Genomic DNA, 24,310 nt, shown 5'->3' with positions numbered 1-24,310 from the left:
CGGAAAAACCTCCCTACACTGGGAAGTTTGTTACTAAATAAACTTTTCTAAAATGGAGGCACAATAATGATCAGCTCTTGGAATTTTTATTGCTTAAAGGCACGTCTAGTATACACGAAATACTCTTTTAACATTGCTGGTCTTTTAGAAACATTCTTAGTTTTAAAACTTGAATCTTTATGCACTGAGTGCCTCAGGGTGAAAAGAAAAACTTGACTTTGCATTTCCTAAGCTGTAAGTCAGCAGCTTTTTGTCTCATTCATACCTATAGATGTATGTGTACACACACACACAAACACACACACACAGACACATACACACCCCTATATCCTTGGTTAGTTTAGTTTGGATTAACAAAGGTACAATGCCAAATGGCTTTCATCTGTCTTCACTGGAAGAGTCACTGTAATCTCTGAGTCTCTGCATGGGAAACATCACCATTAGTGTTAGATGCTCTCCCGACACGCATAGCTACAAAGGGTTTTCTTAGACTATAATCCATGTGGTTGTTACTCTCAGAATTAATCCAGCATAACTAAATTTTGGGCCTTGAACTCCTTTGGTCACTTGGATCTGTGCCAACTCCAAATAAAATCACAACCACTTCAATTATTGTTCAGAACATTTGCCTCCTCCCTTGCTCTGGTGATACATTTTCTGCTGTCTCAGAGCTCAGAATGTCAAAGTTTGTAAAGCATGATTTAAAACTCTCTCAGTATGTCATTGTAGCAGTCCATTTTTATTTTTACTGCAGGCAACATGAGATTCCTTAGGGGTGAGCCTACTGCACATTCACCAAGACTAAGTGGACAATAGCACTGTGCTCACTTTTCCCTATAACACATCTCAATTATTGTGCAGAGACTTGATCCTATGTACTCTATGTTTAAAGAATGTAATTCTTTATGTGCTTGAGCATCAATGTTTTTACTTATGGTCAGCTTTTTCCCTAGAACCTTGGCATGTAAGGCGAAAGAGCAAGACTTCCTGAAACAAGTTCTGAGTTGCTTTATATTAAATAGCTGCCCTAAAGCACCGTACATTAGACAAAGGAGGGTGGCATCTGCATATTTGTCATTGAGACACCACAAAGGTTTTCGTTAGTGGTATTCTTACCATCGTGCTTCCTGTCAAAACCGATAGCTATTGACATAAAACTAGGCTTTATGATGATTCAAAGGAGAGCTTCAAATCACAGGAGAATGTCAAGGGAGGCCTAAATCTCCCACTGGTTTCAGGCAGCTGCTACTGGAGTATCATAGGAAGTGACCAACTCAAGAGCAGAATCTGACCCTTTGGCACATGACATTAAGACCCTATTTAAAAAAACCTTTTATGAGTGGGTTTAGGTTTGGCTTGAGGTTGGCAGAGGTGTCAACTGGATAGGCATTTGGATCCCATTTCACAATAAAACAATTCATCATATTGAATTTAGAGGAAACTAGTGGCCACTAGCAGCTCTTCCAAATGTTTCATTTTGGGAACGAGACTTTCAGTGACTGGCTTACGAAGTCTTACAACACAGAATAGGAAAATAATTTTAACAATTGTGATTTTAGGATGCTCTCTATCAAGAGTCATGAGAATTGTCTTCAAAGGGTGCTGAAGAGACATCAACCTGTCTTCTTTGAGACTCCTAGTGTTGGTGTGGAAGATGCTACTGGAGACAACAGGTTCCTCCAGGCCTGATTGCTTGGTCAATGTGGTAAAGTTTTATAAATTAATCTTTGTGTACCTTTTAAAAAATTTTAAAAACCTTCATCATCTTCCCTGCACTGTAGAGAAAATACTTGCTTTTATCTTTCTGGTAAAGGACCAGTTTCCAGTCTGTAAATGGGAAAAGTAGAGACATGCAAGAGGAATAAATTGTTAGAGGTCCCCGATACAGGGGGGTGACACCTGCTTACTTTTTCTTATCCTTGTCTTTCTTGGTTTGCTGGGCCCCAGATTGCTGGGCCTGGGACTGTAGTAACTGAGCCGCTGCTTTCTTCTTCTGGAAGTTGTTCACCTCCTCCTCAAGCTCCTTCTTCTTGTCTTCCACTTTCTTCTTTTCTTCTTGGTGTGTCCGCTTTAGAAGGTCAAACTTCTCGTGAAGCTGGAGAGAAAAAGAAAACAGGCTTGGTGAACAGAATGAAAATCCTTTTGATGTAAAGTTCTTTGGATCTGTTCAAAAAACAAAACATGGCCAGGCGCGGTGGCTCACGCCTGTAATTTCAGCACTTTGGGAGGCCGAGGCGGGTGGATCACGAGGTCAGGAGTTCAAGACCAGCCTGGCCAAGATGGTGAAACCCCGTCTCTACTAAAAATACAAAAATTAGCCAGGCGTGGTGGCGGGTGCCTGTAATCCCTACTACTCAGGAGGCTGAGGCAGAGAATTGCTTGAACCTGGGAGGCGGAGGTTGCAGTGAGCTGAGATCGTACCACTGCACTCCAGCCTGGGTGACAGAGACTCCGTCTCAAAAGAAAAGAAAAGAAAACAAACAAACATGTGTCATGTGGCTGCACTGGCTTTAATACAGGTGTAAAGTACCATTTTGCTGACTTCCTGGAGAAGCTGAGCTGGGATTCTGAAGAGCATCCCTCAGAGTCCCAGACTCCTGTGACACTAGAACTCCTTGGGACTAAAAATTCCTTCGCTCTGTTGCCCAGGCTGGAGAGCAGTGACACAATCTCAGCTCACTGCAACCTCTGTCTCCTGGGTTCAAGCAATTCTCCTGCTTCAGCCTCTCGAGTAGCTGGGATTATGGGCATGCGCCACCTCACCCAGCTAATTTTTGTATCTTTAGTAGAGACGGGGTTTCACCATATTGCCCAGGCTGGTCTCGAACTCCTGACCTCGTGATCCTCCCACCTTGGCATCCCAAGGTGCTGGGATTACAGGCGTGAACCACTGCACCTGGCCAAAAATAATTATGATCCCAACAAAAAACTCACCCTAGTGGTAAAAGTGGTTCTTTACCTCTGGTCCTTTTTCGAAATGTATAAAAAACATTTACTTAGAAATATATACAATGACTACATATATGTATGTGTTTGTATATATATACACATATATATGTGTATGTATATGTGTGTATATGTGTGTGTGTATATATATGTGTGTGTGTGTGTATATATATATATATATGCATTATGTATTAGCTACTTAAATAATGTGTTGGGGAAATTTCTGGCCCTTGAGGGAAGGAAGGGGAAGAAGAAAAGCAAAGGAAGAAGAAAGAAAATGAAAAAGAAAAGGAAAGGAAGGAATTCTAGACACTTAGATATTTTACCCAGCATCCCCTTGGTTCTTGAAGCCAACAGCAAATAAGGCTCAACTTTCTCTGCAGCAAAACCATCTTGAGTGCTTAGCTATTTAAATAGCCTCTAAATTTCAGTAGTTTTTAGACAAAATAAATTAAAACAAGAAAATGAGGAAATTTATTTAAATGATTTCACTTAGAAACATATAGAGACATTGGTCAAACACTTCAGATACTCATTATTGACCAGCAGAAATAGACATTATGCACACAAGCGCACATACACACACACACACACTCAAATACAATGGGATGAATGTTATAGTATAAATCTATGTTAACTTCTAGGAAGCAGTTAATCTGGCCAGGGGAGGGGACTAAGGTAAGGCTGAAGCAGGGAGTGCGAGCCCCGTGAGGGCAGAAGCACGGGCGCAGATGTGGAGTGCTGGCTTTGTGTCAGATCGTTGTCCCCCAGACACTGCCAAAGTCTAGCTGAGTTGGCTGATAGACTAAGATGATAATAATAGTCGCAGAATCCCAAATCTCATGTTTTAAGACTTGTAAATTGAAGAAACACAGAGCTACACGGGCCATGTGATCAGATCTGGAGACCTAAGATCTAGTTGTAGTCTCGGTTTTGCTGCTAACTAGGTATGTGACTGCAAAAATAGTTTTAACTTTTATAACCTGTTTATCATCTGTAAGACAGGGATGAGAATATCTGACCCATTTTCCTGGCCAGGTTGGCAGGTCACTCGTGACAAAATGCATGTAGAAAGTACTTGGACCATCATGAAGTCCTCTAAAGTGTGATGTATTTAGAAAATCTCTCTCTTACAAATCTTTCCCTTGAAGCAGGACAGATGGCTTACCTCTTTCTCTGCCTCCTTAAGTTCAGCTTCTTTCTCCTTCACTCTCATAACAAACATTTGTCTCATTTCTTCTTCTTTCTTCTGCAGTTCTCCCAGGAATTCATTCCTTTTTGCTTCATATGTCTCCTGAAGACTATTGAAAATCCACAAACGAAGGACAGCATCATGAAATTGTATACTAAGAAATTTCAGTTCACATAATTTCTACCTATCTACTTTCAAAACATAGATAAAGCTGCTGCTTGCCAGATCAAAGCATAAGTAGAATGACACTGTTTTGCTTTTAGTTATGTTGTGGTTGGAAAGACAAGTGCATCAAGAACTAGAAATCAGTCAGTAAGCACGACACAGCACTAAAGGTGTGTCTCTGACTAGCCAAGTTTTATCTTACATATATTCATACAAGGAAAACCTGGGCTGAGGAGGTGGAGGTGGTATAGAATTTGAGAAGATGGAGAAGGCCTGCTATAGGGGGAGAAATGAAGAGGCACTGGAGTCCCACAGATCCAGATTTGAATTTGGGCCGTATTAAGTAACCGGCTGTTCTTAGAAAAGCACAGCCTCCCTCAGCCTCCAAGGTCTAAGACGTGGATACAGTGACACTTACCTTCTAGGGATATGACCCTGAGAATGAAATGAGGGGAAGGGAATAAAACATCGAACATATAGTCAGTGCCCAGTAAATGGTACCCTCCCCTCTCATCTCCCTCCAGCCCCCAATGTGGAAAATAGACCCAGCAAGTAAACTAAAGAGACAACATTACCTTTAAAGGTACTGTAGAAAATTGCTACTTTTCAAGTTATATTACCAGTTGTAAATAGAGCAGGGAGAAGTTTAATTTTTATTTCCAATTCTATCCTCCTCCTGACTGTCTCGGAAGTTAGAGCCCAATATTCTACATTGAATGCTACAACTCAGCTTTATCTCTAAGTCAAAACAAATATATTTACAGAGAAATCACTTTGGTAACACAGCTTAAGAAAATACACCCCCACTGCAACCCCCACATACACACAGAAACATTTGCTGATATTTTATAAAGTGCTATTTCTCTCTTTGTCTTATAGTTTCCCTACAACAATTGTTGTATATTAACCATCTGCAGTATATCTGCCTTTCCCGTGGACCAAATTCATCCAAAGTGTAGACTACAAACTGGATAGCCACTCTGCATGATCCCTGGCACCATGCAGACCACCACATATCATTTACATCTGTCCATTTACACGAAGAAAAAGGAAATTCAGGTGATAGGAGCATACGTGCATGTAGATACACACATCTATAATGAACCACACAACTAGTTTAGTATTAGAAAATGTATTAGGCCAAGCATGGTGGTTCACACCTGTAATCCCAGCACTTTGGGAGGCCGAGGCAGGAGGATCACCTGAGGTCAAGAGTTCGAGACCAGCCTGGCCAATATGGTGAAACTCCATCTCTACTAAAAATACAAAAATTAGCTGGATGTGGTGATGAGCACCTGTAATCCCAGCTACTTGGGAGGCTGGGGCAGGAGGGTCACTTGAACCCAGGAATTGGAGGTTGCAGTGAGCTGAGACCATGCCATTGCACTCCAGCCTGGGCAACAGAGCAAGACTCCGTCTCAAAAAAAGAAAACATATTAATTAGGCTGGTTTATACTTCAATAATTAACACGGTTATTAGTTTATTAAAAGTAAGTTCTCTTGCCCTTGCCACTATCAATAGTACCTGTTTATGAACAATCAAGTGTTTTGAGTTTCCAGAGGTACATTTCGCTTTCACATTATCTTACAAGATAAAAACATGCTTGGCCAATGTTAGTGTTGGCTAATATTAATAGCAATAGTTGGACTTCAAGTTTAAGATCTATAGCAATGGAGATATAGAGAAGTGTACTCAGAACTATAAAATAATTCATGAAATTTTGCATATTAGCTTATAATAAACTCTTGATCACTATTATTTAGGTCAGAATTGCCAAAGGTAGAGGATGACTCGTCCCTCTTATGAAATTTTACAGAAAACTCAGTTTTTGTTGATTTTAGAATAATGAATATATCTCCCTCTTCTTTCTAACAAACAATGGAAACTTTGATAGAAACACCACCCAAAGTGTATTCCAGAGACCACCAATTTCAAGAAAGGATCTCCAAAAGAGGGGCTCCAACGTTAAAAGACGGAAGGGAGAATGGTGCCCCTGCTATCCTTTTAGCAGATTCACAGTGCATGGTGGATCTCAACCTTGGCCACACAGCAGGGGCACTAGGCACATTTTGTTGCATACACTTCCCTAAATACAGAGTCCGAAGTTCAGTCCTGGAGAGGCTGATTCAGGATGTCTGGTAAGGCAAAATGGTCTAGTTTTAAATGCTTCCCAGGTCATTTGATGCAACTAGTTTGCTAGTTTTAAATGCTTCCCATGTGATTTAACTAGTTTGCTAACTACTGCTTGTCTTAAATGCTCTGAGCAGCCCTTCAGTAAAAGAATCTGTTCAACTTGATTGTCTTAGAATCCTCCAAATTTGTCTGATCATGGAAAATTTAGGCAGTTCACTGATAGAATGTGCTGTGGGTAATGCTACCCTAAATGCTGAGAACTCACTAAATGACTCTGCCTTATCCAGTCCCAACCACAAGCCATCTTATGAAACTATGAATCACAACTCAATTGTGGGTCTTAACCAGTATGTTAAAAAGTTTAAGAGTAGGCATTACTACACAAAATGTGTATGCTGGATCGTGATGGAAAATGCTTTTTATAGTGAAGCCTGCAGTCCAAAATTAGAAAGCCTAGTCCCAGAGAAAGCCTAAGGAGCAACTTTGCCATTGGCAAGATTAGCTTCAGACATGAGTCTGGAAGCAGTTTTGACACCCTGGGCCAGAGCAGGCAAATGGGCTCAACAAATGCTACTTCTTATATCATTGTGTCTTAGGATGTGAGCCAGCTTTTGAACTCTGACATTGGAAACAATGATCAGGAACATAAGACAGAAGCCATAAAACCTTACCCCAAGGAATGATAACTGTAATTTGTTACTTACAAATAACTTAGAACCATAGCATCCACAGAATCAGACTCCCAGACCCTCTGCCAGGTGAGTTGTCCACTAGAGATACCACAAGCCCTCACTAATATTTCCAGTCATTGAAGACCAGTTCAGAAGGAACTGGCTCATATTCAGTAAAGATATCCAAAGTGATTTTACATCTTTTTTTTTTTTTTGAGACAGGCTCCTACTGTCTCACCCAGGCTGGAGTGCAGGAGCAGGATCACAGCTCACTATACACTCGAACTCCTGGGCTCAAGCGATCTTCCCACTTCAGCTTTTCGAGTAGTTGGGACCAAACACAAGCATGTGCCACCATGCCCAGCTAATTTTTTTTTAATTTTTTGTTGAGATGAAGTCTCCCTATGTTGCCCAGGCTGGTCTTAAATTCCTGAGCTCAGGTGATCCTCCTATCTCAGCCTCCCGGAGTGCTGGGATTTCAGGTGTGAGCCACTGCACGCATCCCTTTAGTGGTATCTTTTGCAACTTTTAGTTCTTCAAACTTAATTTTTAATTACAGTTATTAATACCCTTTTCTAAGTGAGAAATGTGTACCTTTTTCACAAGATTTTAGATTGATTTGAAATTGAGGATTTTATCTTGTAATTTCCTCTTAACAGCCCTTGAGAGAGGCGGGTTTTGCTTGTGGAAGTCAAAGGAAGAGAGAACGAACACAGACACTTCAGTTCATCCTTCATTCTGGTGATTCACACAGCACGATTCTCTCTCTGTTCTTATCTAAAAGCATCTAGTGGAGGGCAGGCCAGAGTATGATCATCTCCACCAGCTTTTGTGGAGTGGAGCAATACACATGTGAATTCATTTAATCCTTACAACAACCCAATAAGGTAGCCATTACTATCACCTCCCACTTTATAGATGGGGAAACTTGGACACACAGGTAATTTGACCAGGTCACACCACAAAGAAGTAACAGAGCCAGGACTGAGACCAGGCTGCCTTGCTCAGATAAGAACTCCATCTCCTGCACTGCATGGCTGGTGTACAGAGGCCCAGGCACTCCTAAGAACAAGTGAGTCTCTGGGGCCTGGACCTCGTTGGCCTCTGAGAAAATGGTGGTAACTGAGTGCTTGGTGTGAGTTGAACGGGGGTGAAGCAAGGAGACGGTGGTGTTCCGAGGTGAGATGGGAGCAGCTTGGGCAGGTACTGTTAGGAAAAGCGCTGTGGCCTCTCAGGAGAAAGGAAGCAGGGAGTGGCTCATGGGAGACACGTGACGTCTCCTCTTCTACCCTATAATGCCAGCCAGAAAGGGGCTGGGGTCTGGAGGAAGGAGACGCCTGGGTCCAGGGAAGCATGGGTGCTCTGGGTGGTAGAAGCATGAGTTTCAAGGCTTCAGGGCAGCAGCCGGGCATGCACAGGGGGCGGATAAAGATGGGCTTGGGAAAGAGCAGATGAATGTCTGGTTATATACATATTCTGCCACAAGACAATAAAGACGCAAGTGTGAATGCAGGCAGGTTTAAAGGCAACCCAGGGACAGGCTCCGCTAGCTTTACTGCCGTGGTGTGCTGCCAAGGCTTGAATACGGCGCTTCTGTGCGCGCACTACTCCTCCTTTTGCCTCACACTGTGTAACATACACAGTGGCACTGCCTCTTACTAGACTTGGCATTAGAGGTCACTCTCTGTTTTACAAACATGTACTGTAAACACAAGTGGGGCCCAGAGGACAAATGGTGAATGAGGGTGCTCACTGGGAAGGATGAACTTCACTGCATACCCATGCAGAAATCCTGTGCTTTGAGAATATAATAAAACCTTAAGCCCTTGATTTATACTCCTCCAAGCTCAGCCTAAATTCACACGGAAGATCCATCTTCCAAGCACATCAGGAATGGTGACTTTGCAGATGAAATTCTGGAAAATCACTTCAATCAATTGTGGCTTCTGCTTTTCCTTAACTCTGTTATCCTCCAAACAGAGTCACCTCACTCCATTCCTCCCTCTCAGGTGCACAGGAAGTGCTGAGGGTGCCCGAAATTCTTCAAAGGGAAAGGCCGAGCCCTTTTAAAAGTAGTGGTTTCCAAGAAAAGGAAAATCAAATTCATTTCGTATCACTATTTACCAAGACATGTGATTCAAAGCCAACTTTTGGTACCAAGTAATCTTCCCTAAACCAGGAAGGACATCAGAGTTTGAATGAGTGGTCTAAGAGGAGAAATTGTTTCCAGTTGAAATGGAAAACCTGGTTCCAGTTATCGAGATGTTGGAAGGTATTTATTTTTAGAAGGTCCACTTTTTTCTAATTTTCTTATATATGGAAAAAAGTAAAGGCCTTGGTAATATATATGTGTGTGTGTATATATATTATATGTGTATATATTATATATTATTATATAATTATATCATATATTAGTAATATATGATATAATTAATATATATTATTTTATATATATATTTTGTGTGTGTGTGTGTGTGTGTGTGTGTGTGTGTATATACATTTTCCCTTTTCATCATCAAAAAGTAAAACTCAGGCCAGGGGAAATGGATCCAAGTGGGGAGGGGAGATATGGATAAAGCATGCTCTCTAAGCATCAGGCAGCCTCGGTGATATCCCTCACCAATCCTGAAGCCCCTGAAACAGGGAGAACAAAGCAGTGGGCTTGCCCAGCAGCTGTCCCTTGCAGAAGCCCTGCTGGGCCTACCCAGCTCCACCTCCTCCTGGTGGGCAGTTACTCTGGGCTTGCAGGAAATGCCTTAATTAAAATGCTGGCCACACAGACAACTTAGCAGGCTGTGCGTCTGCAGCAGCAGGAAATCCTCACAATCCCCAGGCTCCCAGAGATCCTAAGGAACCCAGTCAAGATGGTGGAAGGACTTGGTCTTGCCTGTCCCAGTAGGCAAACTTAGGCCACTGGGCCCTTCCTGGTGGTGTAGATAGCTAAGGGTAGCATCACAGACTCTTCAAATTCCACAGATTCCCGAGTTGAAAGAAACACAACTATGCCAAATGGCTCTGAACATTTTGAGAAGTAAAACACTTTGGGAGGTAAATGACCTCTAACAAACTCAAGAAGCAGTCACATGCATTCTAACTTTTGCAGGCGTTTCACAGGCTCCAAGTTATGATCTCGTCTAGGGGTTGGGAAACTACAGCCTGAGGACCAAATCTGGCCCCCCATCTGTTTTTGTAAATGAAGTTTTACCGGAACACAGCCATGCCCATTCATTTACAGTATGGTCTATGGCTGCTTTCGGATGACAAGGGCAGAACTGAATAGTTGTGACAGAGACCGTTTGGCCTGCAGAACCTAAAATATTTACTGTCTAACCCAGTATGGAAAAAAAATTTTTTTTTACTGGATCTAATTATTCCCTGATCTGGATCAGCTCCTCATTTCACAGATGAAGAAACTCAGGCCCAGATGGGTTAAGAACTTGTAGTGTAGCAGGACCAAGAACTGAAGCCAAACTCCTGACTCCTAGCCCAGTGCTCTTCAACACTGTCTGGATTTGAATGAAGGTGAGGGGAAAATGAATTCAATTTTATGGCAGCTCCTTTTGTTCCATATCTCTTTGCATGAAAACAAATATTTTATGTAATACTGAAGACGGCCTTTCCCACACAGAAACCATTTCATCAGGTTTAGTAACCATAAAGTGGACTTGATTTTGTAAGGATTATTTTCTGGTAAATGCATTTCAAGGTTCAATTAGCTAAACCTGTGTACACAAAAAGGTGTCCTACACCTCGCCTGAGAACATGACTTTCACATGGTTGGAAATGGTCAGTCTTGCAAGCCGTCAGGGCAGAAGTGAATGATGCAATCTTGGCTAGAAGTTAACTTCTTGGTATGCCCCTTGTCTGGGTTCTGCATTTGTTCTCACTGCATACACACATGCTCATGGAACTCCTCAGCAGCACAGTGCCAGGCGACAAGCCCAGGCATTCCTAAACTATCTCTAAAGCAATTGCAAGAAAATAAACTCCCTCCTACAGACCCACGGGGACAGAATCTGCTGTGCACAGGCTGCCTCCGGTTCTATTGTCAGCCAGCTTGTAGACATCAGAGTGTGTTGTAGGCCAAAGAGGAGAAAGACAGGTTTTTTTTCCCCAAGGAACTATGGCCCTCAGTTTGTAAAGGCACAGAGCCCAGACATACCTCACACCACCTGAATTCAAATGCCCATTAAGAAACAGCTTGGGGGCCAGGCGTGGTGGCTCACACCTGTAATCCCAGCACTTTGGGAGGCTGAGGCACTCCAGCCTGGTGACAGAGCAAGGCTCCGTCTCAAAAAAAAAAAAAAAAAGAAAAGAAAAGAAAACTGCTTGGGCACCATCTGGACAATCCTCTCCTCGACCAGGAGGTGGTGAACCTGGCCTGGCAGCCTCACCCCACACCTTTACCCAGAACCACCCCATGACTCACTACGGTGTGGGCAACAGCACCCCAGCCTTGCCAACCCTATCCCTACCACTGGATTCTGACGGGGTCTGGGCTTCGGCTAGGATATTAATTCTACATCCATTTCTCCCCTTCACATTTTGCGTCTCCACCTGTCAGTGATATAAGAAAATACATAGATCTCCTAAAAGCTATTCTCCTTTCCTCCTGATTCTTTGTTGTTAGAATTTTACCGAACCACTGAAAGCTAATAGTAAAAGTGCTTGACAAAGGAAGAGCCTTCGGAAGTTAAAGGTGTTTGGCAAAAATGAATGGGGCAAACTGTAATCAGCAGCCGCACCTTTGTAAATATATCGACCAGGCTCTGTACCTCTGCAAGAGAACTGGCAGAAATCTGGGCTCAGGATCCAGATGGCAAGAGCTCAACACCACACCATTGTTTACTACTTGGAGGACCTTGGGCAGTTTGTTTACACTTTCAGTGCCTTTGTTTCCTCATCTGTAAAATGTGGATAATAATGACATCAACTAGGTAAGTTAGTTGAGATAATGCAAATAAAGCAATTATCGCAATGCCTGACAACATATGTATTAATCTTCACCCACCAGATCCTTCCATCATCACCATCTCAATCCAGCAAGCATTTCTGTGATGTACCACCATGCCACTCTCGCCACTGTCTGGGAGACACCTGATTGCTAGATGCCTTCATACCTGAAGGGTTTGCTGTCAGGGTCAGTGTCCTTGAACCCCATCTCTTCAAGCTTACAGCGTCGGTACAATTCATAGTGGCGGGTGTGAGTCTGCTCTCGCAAGTCCTCCATGTTCACCCGGATCAGCATCTCTCGAAGTTTCACAAAATCGCAATGATTTTCATTCTCAACTACAAGAGAGGGGGGAAATGGCGGAAGTGGGATTAGCAATGATGTCACTGAAATATCTGCAGTGATGCTTCCAAGATGTTATTACCATCACTCCTGAAATCTCTGGGGTCTCAAGACCATCTGAAGATCCTTTACTGGATTCACCTTACATTCCTGACGAAGACAAGATTTCTGACAACATTGACCATAATACTGATGACAACGCTGACTGCTGAGTGCCTACTCAGCACAGAGCACAGAGGGAGGAGCTTGAAAACAAATATTGTCTTTACCCTTCATAATAACTCTGCCAACTAGATGTCATGACTCTTGCTTTGCAGACGCAGGAGCTTGGTGAGCAAGCTGACCTCCCAAAGAGAGGTAGCAGAGTCTAGATTCAAATGCCAGAACATCTGGCCCAAAGCCAGATGTATCTGTACCACTCCATGCTGTCTATAACTGTGCAGGGCCACTTTTACATACCACTTCATTTAATTTTATCAACAACACTAGGAAGAAAGGAGTTTTCTTATTGTAGAGAAATTAGTAAGAGTAAGAAAAATTGTATTTTTCCCAGGGATCTCAAAGGTACTGTTTCTTCTCACAGCTTTATTGCCTTTATTCAAAACAGAGGAAAAGGAGGTCTGATACACCTTAAACCAGTGAAGAACTTTCTGTAGCCACCCTGCTTAATCCATAGCACTGGATGTCCTCCTTCAGAACACAAGAGTAGGTCATAGAGTCCTTGTCCTTCAAAGTGACACACCTGACGAGCTTTCAGGTTAGACTGTGGCCATGTCCCACAGTGCCAAATATAGATCAAATATTCTCCTAAGTCTCAGATTTACTAAGATAACATTTTGTTAGAAGACATTTTTTGCATAGTTGATGGAGAAAAAAGTACCCTCTTGTTTGCAAGAAACTTTTTGCTGCTTTTTAATACTTGGCTGATGAAACGAGCTCCAACTCCTAGGGAAGAACTATTTTTCAATCAGGACTTTATATTCATTCCCTACACAACCCAGCATCCTTGAGGGGTTACCTCAAGGGCTTGGCAGCCATGTCTCTCCATTGCCTACCTAGCTGATTACTTTTTCTTTCTTCCTCACCTCCACGATTGTCACATGTGGAGCCCCACCACTCCCTCCCACTGCCAGCCCACTGTTGAGGGCCTCCCTAAACAAGATGGGAAATGAACAAACACGGCCATTCACATAGGGGCTAAATATGAAGACTCCATCTCCCATGCTGTGCACATACCCTGCACCACACCCCAGGGGTACTGCCTGGCCTTTGCCATCTTGTTGCCAATCTTCACCTCTTCGGTGCTGCCAACCACTGCAAACGGGAGATGGACCTGCCAAGCAAAAGGACAGAGAATAGTTACTTTCCCCTGCTCTGACAGACTGGTTTCCACCAGTCTCTATCTTCTCCCTCCTTCTGCAGGCCTCTACTTGGTGGCAAGGGAAAAGCAGGCTGCAGTTTGGTGGGTGGATGTCACGTATCCCACCCCCCTTATAACCAAACACTGAGTATGAGACACGAGCTAGATTCAAGGGAAAAGTGTATGAGTCTTTGCAACTATAAAGTAAGCTTAAGACTTGTGCTAGCCGATGCAGTAGCCACTAACTATATGTGACTGTTGAGCACTTGAAATACAGCTTGTAGGAACAAGAAATTGAATATCTAACTTTTAATTAGTTTACATCTAAATTTAAAATGGAAGCAACGTAAGATATTTTTCAATTAAATGCAACTTTATTGTTTTGGTAAAACTGCATTTCACTTTGCTTCAAACTCAAATCTTCTGAAAAAGAAGACCAAGGTAGATGGCAAGGTAGACACAAAGATTAAAGATAAAGTATCTTTTTGGCACTTATTTCATATTGAAAATCTTTAAGGTATGTTAGGAGAAACCTGGGTATGTAAATTTAACTTTTTAGCTGTGAATTTTATAAAATGTAAATACAGATAAAATATTTTTGGTGAAAATTCAGTCCACGATGAGATATGCTGTCATTGTAAAATATACACTGGATCTCAAAGACCTACATTAAAATATCTTTTTTTTTTTTTTTGAGATGGAGTCTCGCTCTGTTGCCCAGGCTGGAGTGCAGTGGCGCGATCTCGGCTCACTGCAAGCTCTGCCCTCCGGGTTCACGCCATTCTTCTGCCTCAGCGTCCCGAATAGCTGGGACTACAGGCACCGGCCACCATGCCCAGCTAATTTTTCTATTTTTAGTAGAAACGGGGTTTCACCGTGTTAGCCAGGATGGTCTCGATCTCCTGACCTTGTGATCCGCCCGCCTTGGCCTCCGAAAGTGCTGGGATTACTCCGAAAGTGCTGGCGTGAGCCACCGTGCCCAGCCTAAAATATCTAATAATTTTTATATTGATTACATGTTGAAATTATGTTTTGCAACATATGCGGTTAAGTCCTTAAAATTAATTTCACATTTCTTTTTACTTTTTTTAAGGTAGCTACTAGAAAATTTTAAAATACTTGTGTGTCTCACATTATAGTTCTATTTGAACAACACTGCTTTAGACAGTTGACTACTGCACAAATTCTAAGTCAGAAACACACTTTAGCCCAAATTACTGGCTCAAGCTATGCACCCAGATTTATCTGAAGTAGAGATGGTGTCCAAGACAACTGACTCTTTCACATTGGTTTATTTGGTAGTTATCACTGCATTCTGAGTGAGGGAGGAAATAATAATCCTATCTTTTTTCTATTAGCATGTAAGAATAAGATTTGAAATAGCTGCTCCAAGAATTATTATTTAGAGTTCCTTGATCCAGTGTTCTTCCACTATAGATACACTGAGAAAGAAGATAAAGTTTTCAAGCCAATTCCTGTCCTACAGAGAACTTGGCATAATCATTGGCTCAGATTGCCCAAGTAGCATTTTGTTGGACGCTCAAGATATTGAAATGTTCTAGTTCATCTCACACCCTAAGAAGGAAAGAAAGCACATTCTCTTTCTCAAACAAGTCTGAGTTTCAGACCTGAACCCTATTGTTTCCCCTGAAGTTGAGGAGCAACAGGACCTTTCTGGTCAATATTTTGGTGTAATGACCAAGGAAATTTCTCCACTCAAATGTAACAAAAGCAACTGCCAGTGGAATCTGTTTTCCTCAGACATTACGTGGAATTTGATCAGCAAGAATAGTTTGTAATGAAGAGCCTAAAAGAAAATTTCTTTAAAGAGCAGGATTAATTTGGAATGTCAGAGATTCAGTTCTATTAATCTGATAAAGAGAGAAAGAGAGCAAAAATTCTTGGGTATTTTCTTTCCAATAAGTTTAACACAGATATAGTTCCATGACTAGAAAATAATGAAAAATTATCTAGAAGGATAGGAATATAAAGAAAAATTACATAGCAGTCATTCATGATACTTCCTGAATCCCACACTGACATCCCAAATTACAGTTCTACAGCAGAATAAAGGAGTGCCATCTCAGTTTGAGATTTTGACCTTCCTATAAAAAAGTACAGACCTCCTGCAGTATCCATAGGGTACTGGTTCCAGGACTGTCCATGGACACTGAAATCTGCAGGTGCTCAAATCTCTGATATAAAATGGTATAGTATTTACAAATAACCTATGCACATCCTCCTGTATACTTTAAATCATCTCTAAATTACTTATAATACCTAAGACAATGTAAATGCTATATAAATAGTTATTATACTCTATTTAAAAAAATTTTTTTGTAGAATTTATTTTTTATTTTCTTGCTATGTTGACCAGGCTGGTCTTGAGCCCCTGGCCTCAAGTGATCCTCCCTCCTCAGCCTCCCAAAATGCTGGGATTACAGGCATGAGCCACTGTGCCTGGCTATATATATATATATACACATACACATATACATACATATATATATATACACATACATATATATATATACACACACACACATATATATACACACACACACATATATATACACACATACATATATATACACACACATACATACATATATATATATACTATATACACACATATATATATATTTTGTATTATTGTTTTTATTGTTGCATTTTTTTTTTTCCAAATATCTCTGGTCCATGGTTGGTGAAATCCGTGGATGCCGAGGCTGATGGTACACTGCTCTGCTCGGGCGGTAGTACACAGGGTGAGAGTGTAGCCTGACAGCCAAAGCCTGGGTTCCAATTCTACCTCCATTACCCACAGCCGTGCAATCTTAGGTGCTGTGCTGCAGTCTCCTCATATATGAGGTAGGAATAATAACAGCACCTACCTATGCAACTGTTGTGAGGATTAAATGGAAAGTCTTGAACAGTTCCTGGTGCATAGTAAATGCTCCAGAAATGTGAAAAATGTCAGGTGCTATTATTATTATGTAGCTCTCAATACCCACAACCAGAGAATTTTAGAGGTGGAAGAGATCTTGCTTATTATACGTTCAATCCTGCTTAAGAATTCCTGCTACAGTATCTCTTCCAAGTGGACTGAAACAGGATCTGTTATCTACTAACCACTGGTGATGGGAACTCACTACTTCCCAAGAAGTAAGGTGTATCTTCCATCTCAGTGGCTCTACTAGTTAAACACTCACTTCGTAATGGGACCAAAACCCCTTGGTGATCTTTTGTCCATTCATTCTTTTGCACAAGTCTAGCCATTTTCCCTTGTGGCAACCTTCCTTTCACATCCCATCATGCCTATTTCCTGGGAAGAATCTGCTTTCCAGATTCTTCCAACAATTCTAGAGCCTTTACTACTTTGAATTCCAACAACCATCATTGGGCCTCCACTATATGCAAAGCATGTGGCTTTTATAGATGTTATGCATTCCCAAAGGGAAAAAAAGATGTGCAGAGTCATTGCAGCTCACAGCTGAGCTATGGGCTGTGAGACACGCGAAAGAGCAGTGAAACAGACTTGAGCATCAACCGGCAGGATGGAGACTCACCAGGAGGGATTACATCACAATCACACAGGGAACCACTGTCACTTTAATCATTTATCACCTGACTAGTTCCTCTCTGTGATGTGGAAATTGTATCCTCAACTGCCAGTTTACCTAATGATTAGAAAAGTGTAGGGAAAATAGAAAGGAGGGAAGGGCAGGATCCAATCACCAAAGCAAAATTGGGACAAGCTCATGTATTTCTGCCAAGATTGGTAGAAACAAGCACAGATCTATTTCCTTTGAGCTGCTTTTTGTGAAATGGTACTGGGCTGGCATTTCCTTCTCACAAGATTTGCTGTAGAAATCGTAACTGTTAGAGCGGGAAGGAAATTTGAGATCATCTTGTCTAAAGCTCCCATTAGACAGATGGAGAAACGGAGGAGCAGACTGGTTAAATGACTTGAAGTGGTGGCAAAGCTGGATTACAGCTGAAGTCATCAGGTTCCTAGTCAGTCCAGTGCTCCAGCCACTCTACAATGCTGCTACTAAGACAGGCGTTCATAAAAATCACTTGTTCCCATTTGACTTGAGGACTTACACTCATTGTTGCGTTAATCTCTGCCACTGTTTCTTCATCAGTGGGAAACTGATATATCTGGACCCCATTGCTGACCAGTTCACTCATGATCTTACTCTTGAATTTGTGCAGTTCATTCTTGGCAATGGTGTCAGCTTTTGCAATTATTGGAATGATGTTCACCTGTAAAACAGACACGTCCATTTTTACACAATTCCAACATAAGAAAAAAAGACAAGTGAATAAAACATAGCAAACAAATAAATAAAAATCACAAAACCTTACTGTAAAAAATAAAGATGTTTCCTACTTATATCAAAACATCTCATGTACCCCATAAATATATATGCCTCCTATGTACCTATAATTTTTTTTTTTTTTTGGGTAGAGATGATAATGAAAATCAGACTTTCTACCTAGGTGAAAAATTAAGAAGACCTGAGATAAACTTTTAGTTCCATATTCAAACACTTTTACTTCCTCCCATCCTGCACTGAAAGTATACTTGTAATTTCCTCTCCTATGCTACCTCATTTTTCTTTACAGAGTAAAGGAAGTGTTACTCTTCTATGACAAATAGTGATAACAAAGGAGCTTATTCTTTGAATGACCAACCACTCCTTTTAGACCCCTCCCATCTACTTTAGGCTCTTGAGTTTGCACACCCTAACAGTATAATAACAAAGTTTTTGTAAGAGCAGTGGAGTATTCAGTTCTATGCAGCCCAACATCCTTTCTTTCTTCTGATGACCTGAAAATTGCTGAGAGGAGAACCTATGTATTAACCAAAACAAAAATGGTGTTGCCCACTGTAAAATTTTTCAAAATCACACCAACTAATTCTTTTGAAAATCAGTAATTCCATCAAATTACTCCTTCATGCCAGAATAAAATCGAGCGCCAAAGGCAAGGCTCACTTTCACAGCATCAGTTACAAAGAACAGGGGAGAACTCAGAATTTGACATTAGTGGCAGGAAGCCCAGAAAGGGAGCCAAGGATACCCCAGAGCACAACTTCCAAACCCCGTGTGGACATTCTTTCCCCGGCTGCCCCCAGCCCTGTGCACAGGACACATTTCTTAAATTCACATTTTAAGATTAACTTTCCCCTAATCCCTGTAAACACAGGTTTCAATAAGACGTTACTGACATCCGATATATAGAACTATGATCTTCACCCAGCTCAGGTGAGAGAAAACAGACTCGGTAAGGAAGCTCTCCTAGCCAGGGAACAGAGAGTCTTTCGGGAGGTGTTCAGGTCCCATCTGCATGCCTTTGCTTCTCCTTTTATCCAAAGGCCAAATTAGAAATCCTGATAAACCCGAATGAGATGACACGCTGACAGAAAGACCTATTCTTCAACCTATTCCTCAACCTGCTGCTAAGCTCACCATGCTTGGGCTTCCTCCAGCAAGTTGCAGACTAAGAAAAACATCATTGATGGTGGGGGAAATGTTTGGATCAGGACCAGAGGAACAAGAAACTTCCTATTGTTCTTATTGGCTATCTTTTATACACATTTAGTATTTAATTAATGTCAACATAGACAAAATGGCAGAGATTCACTCTTTCTTGGCCAAATTGATCAGAGGAGATAGAGAAATCAAGCAATTTAGTTTTAAAACCTCTTTTTCCTCACTAGCCGGAGCTTGAAAGTCTTTTCTGAAATGACCATACATTTGCTTAACCCTTCCCTTTACTTGTATAAATAAAACTTTGATATTATCATTTTCAGACGCTAGCTAGCTCTCCAACTCTCCAACATATCACTTCTTTGAAAGTTTAACCTGCTTTATGGTTGACTGTTTGCTTTTATTAGTTGTGCCTGTTTTGCCTTTTTCTTTTCCGTTTTCAATGAACTCTATTAAACATAATAATAGTGTTGGATATTATCCGGCTGGGTCTGCACACTCAGCCCTCGATTAGGAAGCCTCCTCACTCTATTTCCTTCAGAATGTCTGTGGAGAACGGGGCACTCTTGAGAACAGGGAGGTCTGCCCCTGCTTCCAAGGACACAACAGACCCAGAAGCAGCCCTCACTGCCCGTGATCTCTCCACTATCATGGCTAATGGCACAGCTCCCAGGGAGCTGAGGAATCAGATGGGATGAAGGAGGGTTTCTATTTATTCTGCGAAGAGTACTCTAGCTGCAGTGATCCTTCCAGGCCATTAGAAGATTTTTCTGTAAACTACTGTGTCTGTGCCTGCTGGAAGCCAAAGGAGCCTGGCTTGGCTTCAGCCTCTCCAGCCCTCTAAAGGCCAGTTCAGACAGAGGCCTTGGGGACAGGCTGATCTTCTGAGCATTCTCTCACTGTTTTGTCCCTCTGGAGAGACAGCATCTTTATCAGTGTTGTTTAGATAAAATCATAGTAACAACACCCAGCAGAGTCCTCTAAAGAGCTTTATCATCTGATAAGACTTTTCTGTGAATGCAAAAGGGGTTTTGAATCTAAGAGTAAATACCATCCACAGCTTAGTTTTGTGGTTGTTCTTGTTGCCATTTGTTTCGTCCTTATTTCAGAATGTATTGTCTTCTACTTATTTCAAAATGGAAAGTCTAATTAATATATAGTAAGGTGCAAAATTTTATCAAACTTACCAGTCTCTTCCTTCATGTGTTGTGAAAAAGAGAAGGTATAAATGTGGCAAGCTCAGGGATCACACTGAAATTAAGACTTTGCTTTACTGGAACACACATGTGCAGTTCAGTTTTAAAATCGAAGAAGCTGGACCATTATCATCACAGAGACAAAAATTTAACCTTTTATTCCATTATAAACTTTGAATTAAAACCAAACCTCTAAACACCTTTTAGAGAAAGTTTTTTTTTTTAAGAAAGTAAACAAACCTGGAAGTTATATTTCAACCTCCCATTTAAGAATTAAAAATACTTCCTGGAAAGCAACTTGACTTTTTTTTTTTTTTTTTTTGCTAGTTTTGTTTTGTTTTATTTTATTTTTGTCTAACAGGCAAGAGGTTTTGAAGCGTTTTTCTCATGCTGTCAAACACTGTTCCTGTAATCCAGGAAAAAAAAAATCACATTGAAAGCAGAGAACAAATTAGGGCATTAGGATAAAGAAGATCTAAAAGGAGAGTGGATGATAATCAGAATGGCAGCAAGTACCTTACTGTCCAGCTTTTTCATGGTGACCAGATCCAGGGACTTTAGTGAATGTCCAGTAGGGGCAATAAAGTAGAGGCAGGCATGGATCCTCGTGTCATGGTAGTTGAAGAGAGAACGTTTAATCTTCAATTCCTCTTGCAGGTAGGCCTCGAACTGGGCATCAATATATTCTACTATCGGCTTATAGCTAGAATGCAGAAACAGCATGTTTCTAGTCTCAAACCTCTTTCACAGGACAATCCTCCATTCAACATCACAATGGCTTCTTCTTTCCTAAGGGCTAAAGCCCAAGTCCTTACCTAGGTATCCAGGCCTTCCATCACCTGATCCCTAAACAGCGCTCCAGGCTCACCTCGCCTGTCCCAGCCACGCCCAACCATTTGTAGCAGCCCGCCCCCGACCCCCGTGTCAAGCCCTTATTTCCTCTGTGTCTTTGCTCACGCTGGCCCCTCTGCGAGAACCTGTCTTTTTCCTACTCTTCTCCTGGCTAACATTCATCCTCTAAAACAGAGACTGTACATATGTGGAGCTGACTGCCACTCCCCCAAGGGGTATCCGTGGAAGATACTGCTAAGAGACTGTGGCATTCTTTCCTGCTGGGCCAAAACTGGGCCTCAAAAATCCATCTGAGAAAAGTGACTGTGATAGCCTCTCCCTTCTGATTGCCACTGGTGCACAAAATGAAACTGGTGTGTGGTTTCAGGATATGACACCACCACCTACTGCGAGCTATTCCCTGGTCATCTGCCCTATTCCTCCAGAGATGGGGGCTGTCTGTGCTCCCATAGCCCTATGCATAATCCATAACTCATCTAGGAACTGAGGCGCCTAGACTATTATGATCTTCAAGATTCCTTTCAACTCAAAATCTTCATGATTTAAAGGTAAATGTCGTAACCCTCTCTTCTCACCAAATCATTCAAATCTGTTTTGGATAATTATGTGTAATCCTATTAACTGACCATAAACACAATGACTAATAGCATATTGGGGATACACATTCCATAAACCACATGTCCAGGAAGTAAGTAGTATATTAGATCACTGTGGGAAACCCACTAATTCTTTCTGGTCTCCAAAGGGACTACTCAGAAGAAGTTCGTTTTAGCAACAAAGAGACTGTTTTATTAGGAATACGAAGAGTTAATTCTCCCCAAACTTTATTGCCTTTCCGAAGATAAAAGTTTTAAGAAAAATAAAAACCTTTCAACACCCAAATCCCACACCCATAAGTTAAACTGAAACCCTTGAAAGGGAGCCACAAATCTTTTATAATAAAAATGACGCAGACATCCTAAGAAAAACAAACATCCCCAAAATAAACAATAACAACAAACAAACTTATGAGCAAAACTGAAAGCAGTCATAAAAAGCTTTTTGATATTTTTCTTTGGTGATTTTATCACAATATATTGGTTCAATTAGAGTAGACAAAATCTCTACAGGCCTTAAAAAAAAAAAAAAAAGGTAGGATGTACCTCAGCAATAATAAAGTTCCAAATCATGACAGGCAAAATTCCAATAAGAAGAATGAATGAGCAATAAGATTCTTCTATATTTTCTAATCTTGAAATATAGACATATATTGCATAATAATAATAATATTTAATGAGATAGTTATAGAGGATGGTGGTTAGAAACATGGAATCAAGCCTAAAACCATAATACAGCCGCACAACTTACTAGCTGCACAGCCTTAAGCAAGTCACTAAACCTCTCTGTGTCTCAATTTCCTCACAGGTAAATCAGAGACAAAAATAGTAGTTCTATCAGAGAGCTATTGTGACAAATAAATGAGCCAATACATGCAATACGTGTAAAGGGCTGGCACATAAAAGTCAGATATAACTATTTCATAATTATATAATAAACAACCACCACTATAGAATCAAGCCTGACTTTTTAGAAAAACCTAAGGAAAAAAAAAGGAACTTTACATTCACCCAGTTCTCTGCTGGTATCTGTTCTGCTATGGAGCTCACGTCCAGTAGGGAAGCAGAGCAGGCCACTCCAGTGAGGTCCACCCATGCCCTTTGCCCTTTGAGTCTGGGGCTGATCCTTCTGTCTCCTGACACTGAGGCAGATTTGGGGATTAGGGCTCTTCCCTAGCAGCCTCTTATCCCAAAGGGTAAGAGAAGCAGCTCACAGCAATTGCTCCCCTGCCTCCCCAGTGTCTGATTTTTAGCTTTTAGCACCTCCTCCTCTCAATAGTAGTCCAAATATGGTTCTGCTTTCTATTAATTTCCCTTCTTGCATCTGGTTTTGATTCTGATCCTCCAAAGATAATGAGAAGCATAACAACACTCATTTTGCAGTGAGGAATGCTTTCCGCACTAGATTCAAGATATCTTTTGTTCTCTAATATCTCAGGCTTCCTTCTACCTGTTCTTATTAGAGAGTCCTGGCCAATCATTCAGTCTCCCTTCTTTTCACTCTATGTATTCCCTCTAGAAAATCATACTCATTCCTGTGTTCCACTCACCATCTATCTGATGACAAGTCATAAATCTCTACCTCCAACCCAGATCTTTCCTCTGAGCTTCAGACCCATCCACAATTGGTTATCCTGTATTTTCAACTGCTTCTCCAACTAAATATGTCCAAAACTGAACTATTCATCCTGCCTTCAAACCCTCACTTTCCCTGTATTCCTTAGCATGGTGGGCCACCACCCACACCACTGGCCAAGTCAGAAACCTGGGATTCAACCTGGAGCCTCCTTCTCTTATGTCATACACATAATAAATATGAAATCCCATCTACTTTACCTTCCATACCATTATTAACCAATAAAAAGAAATGTATTCCTGGACAACAATTTACCAAAACCACTATTCCCTATGTCAAAGATTTAATTATGCTGATGAAATAATTTCTTCTTGATGAGACTCAAGCCAGCCAAGTGGTTTTGTACTCCTCATCATCATCCTGTAGATGAGATGAATTATCTGCCTCTTCCTCCAAATCCTTTCCACTTCTCCATCTAAAGTGAGAAAGATAGGAAGCCTAATCCCAACTTAGCCTTTTGCTAGCTCCATTCCTACTAACACTTATTTATATTCTTTTTGCCAATTAAAACTTCCCTGAATTGTGGCCATATCAATCAGAGGAAAGACAGGAGGACAAATCCAATCTAGCCCTTACGTTTTCACATAATTTTCTTTTAAGGCATGGAGATATTCCTTGTTACACAGCACTCATTTTTTTTTCCATATACCTCCAGCCATAAAACATACACACACACACAAAAATGACAGAGGCTAACCCTAAAACCGATGGAAAAAGATACTTAGACAATGTTTTCCATCCATCCAACCTACCCACTGATCATTCTTGCAAAAT

General features: G+C 41.2%; 1 protein-coding gene across 19 annotated transcripts in view; it reads right to left on the bottom strand.

Moving 5' to 3' along the window:
* Positions 1-24,310, bottom strand: part of SEPTIN11 (septin 11) — a 206,535-nt gene that overhangs the window by 123,123 nt on the left and 59,102 nt on the right. For 18 of the 19 annotated variants that reach the window (XR_010133396.1, XR_010133395.1, XM_004038867.5 and 15 more), the window contains 6 exons: positions 20,969-21,155; positions 17,866-18,027; positions 13,638-13,734; positions 12,229-12,397; positions 4,115-4,247; positions 1,908-2,095 (listed from right to left, as the gene is read on the bottom strand). Coding sequence is in view for 17 of the 19 variants with exons in the window: in XM_004038867.5 (XP_004038915.2) it covers positions 1,908-2,095; positions 4,115-4,247; positions 12,229-12,397; positions 13,638-13,734; positions 17,866-18,027; positions 20,969-21,155 (936 nt within the window). In the remaining 2 variants the exon portion in view is untranslated. Of the gene's footprint in view, positions 1-1,907; positions 2,096-4,114; positions 4,248-12,228; positions 12,398-13,637; positions 13,735-17,865; positions 18,028-20,968; positions 21,156-22,905; positions 23,038-24,310 lie in introns of those variants that run through there. The other variant, XM_063705349.1, reaches the window with a different exon arrangement.

The sequence above is a fragment of the Gorilla gorilla genome, chromosome 3, assembly GCF_029281585.2.
Source record: "Gorilla gorilla gorilla isolate KB3781 chromosome 3, NHGRI_mGorGor1-v2.1_pri, whole genome shotgun sequence".
Taxonomy (NCBI): domain Eukaryota; kingdom Metazoa; phylum Chordata; class Mammalia; order Primates; family Hominidae; genus Gorilla; species Gorilla gorilla.
The sequence above is the reverse complement of the archived record's forward strand: the minus strand, read 5'-3'. Positions and strand labels throughout refer to the sequence as shown.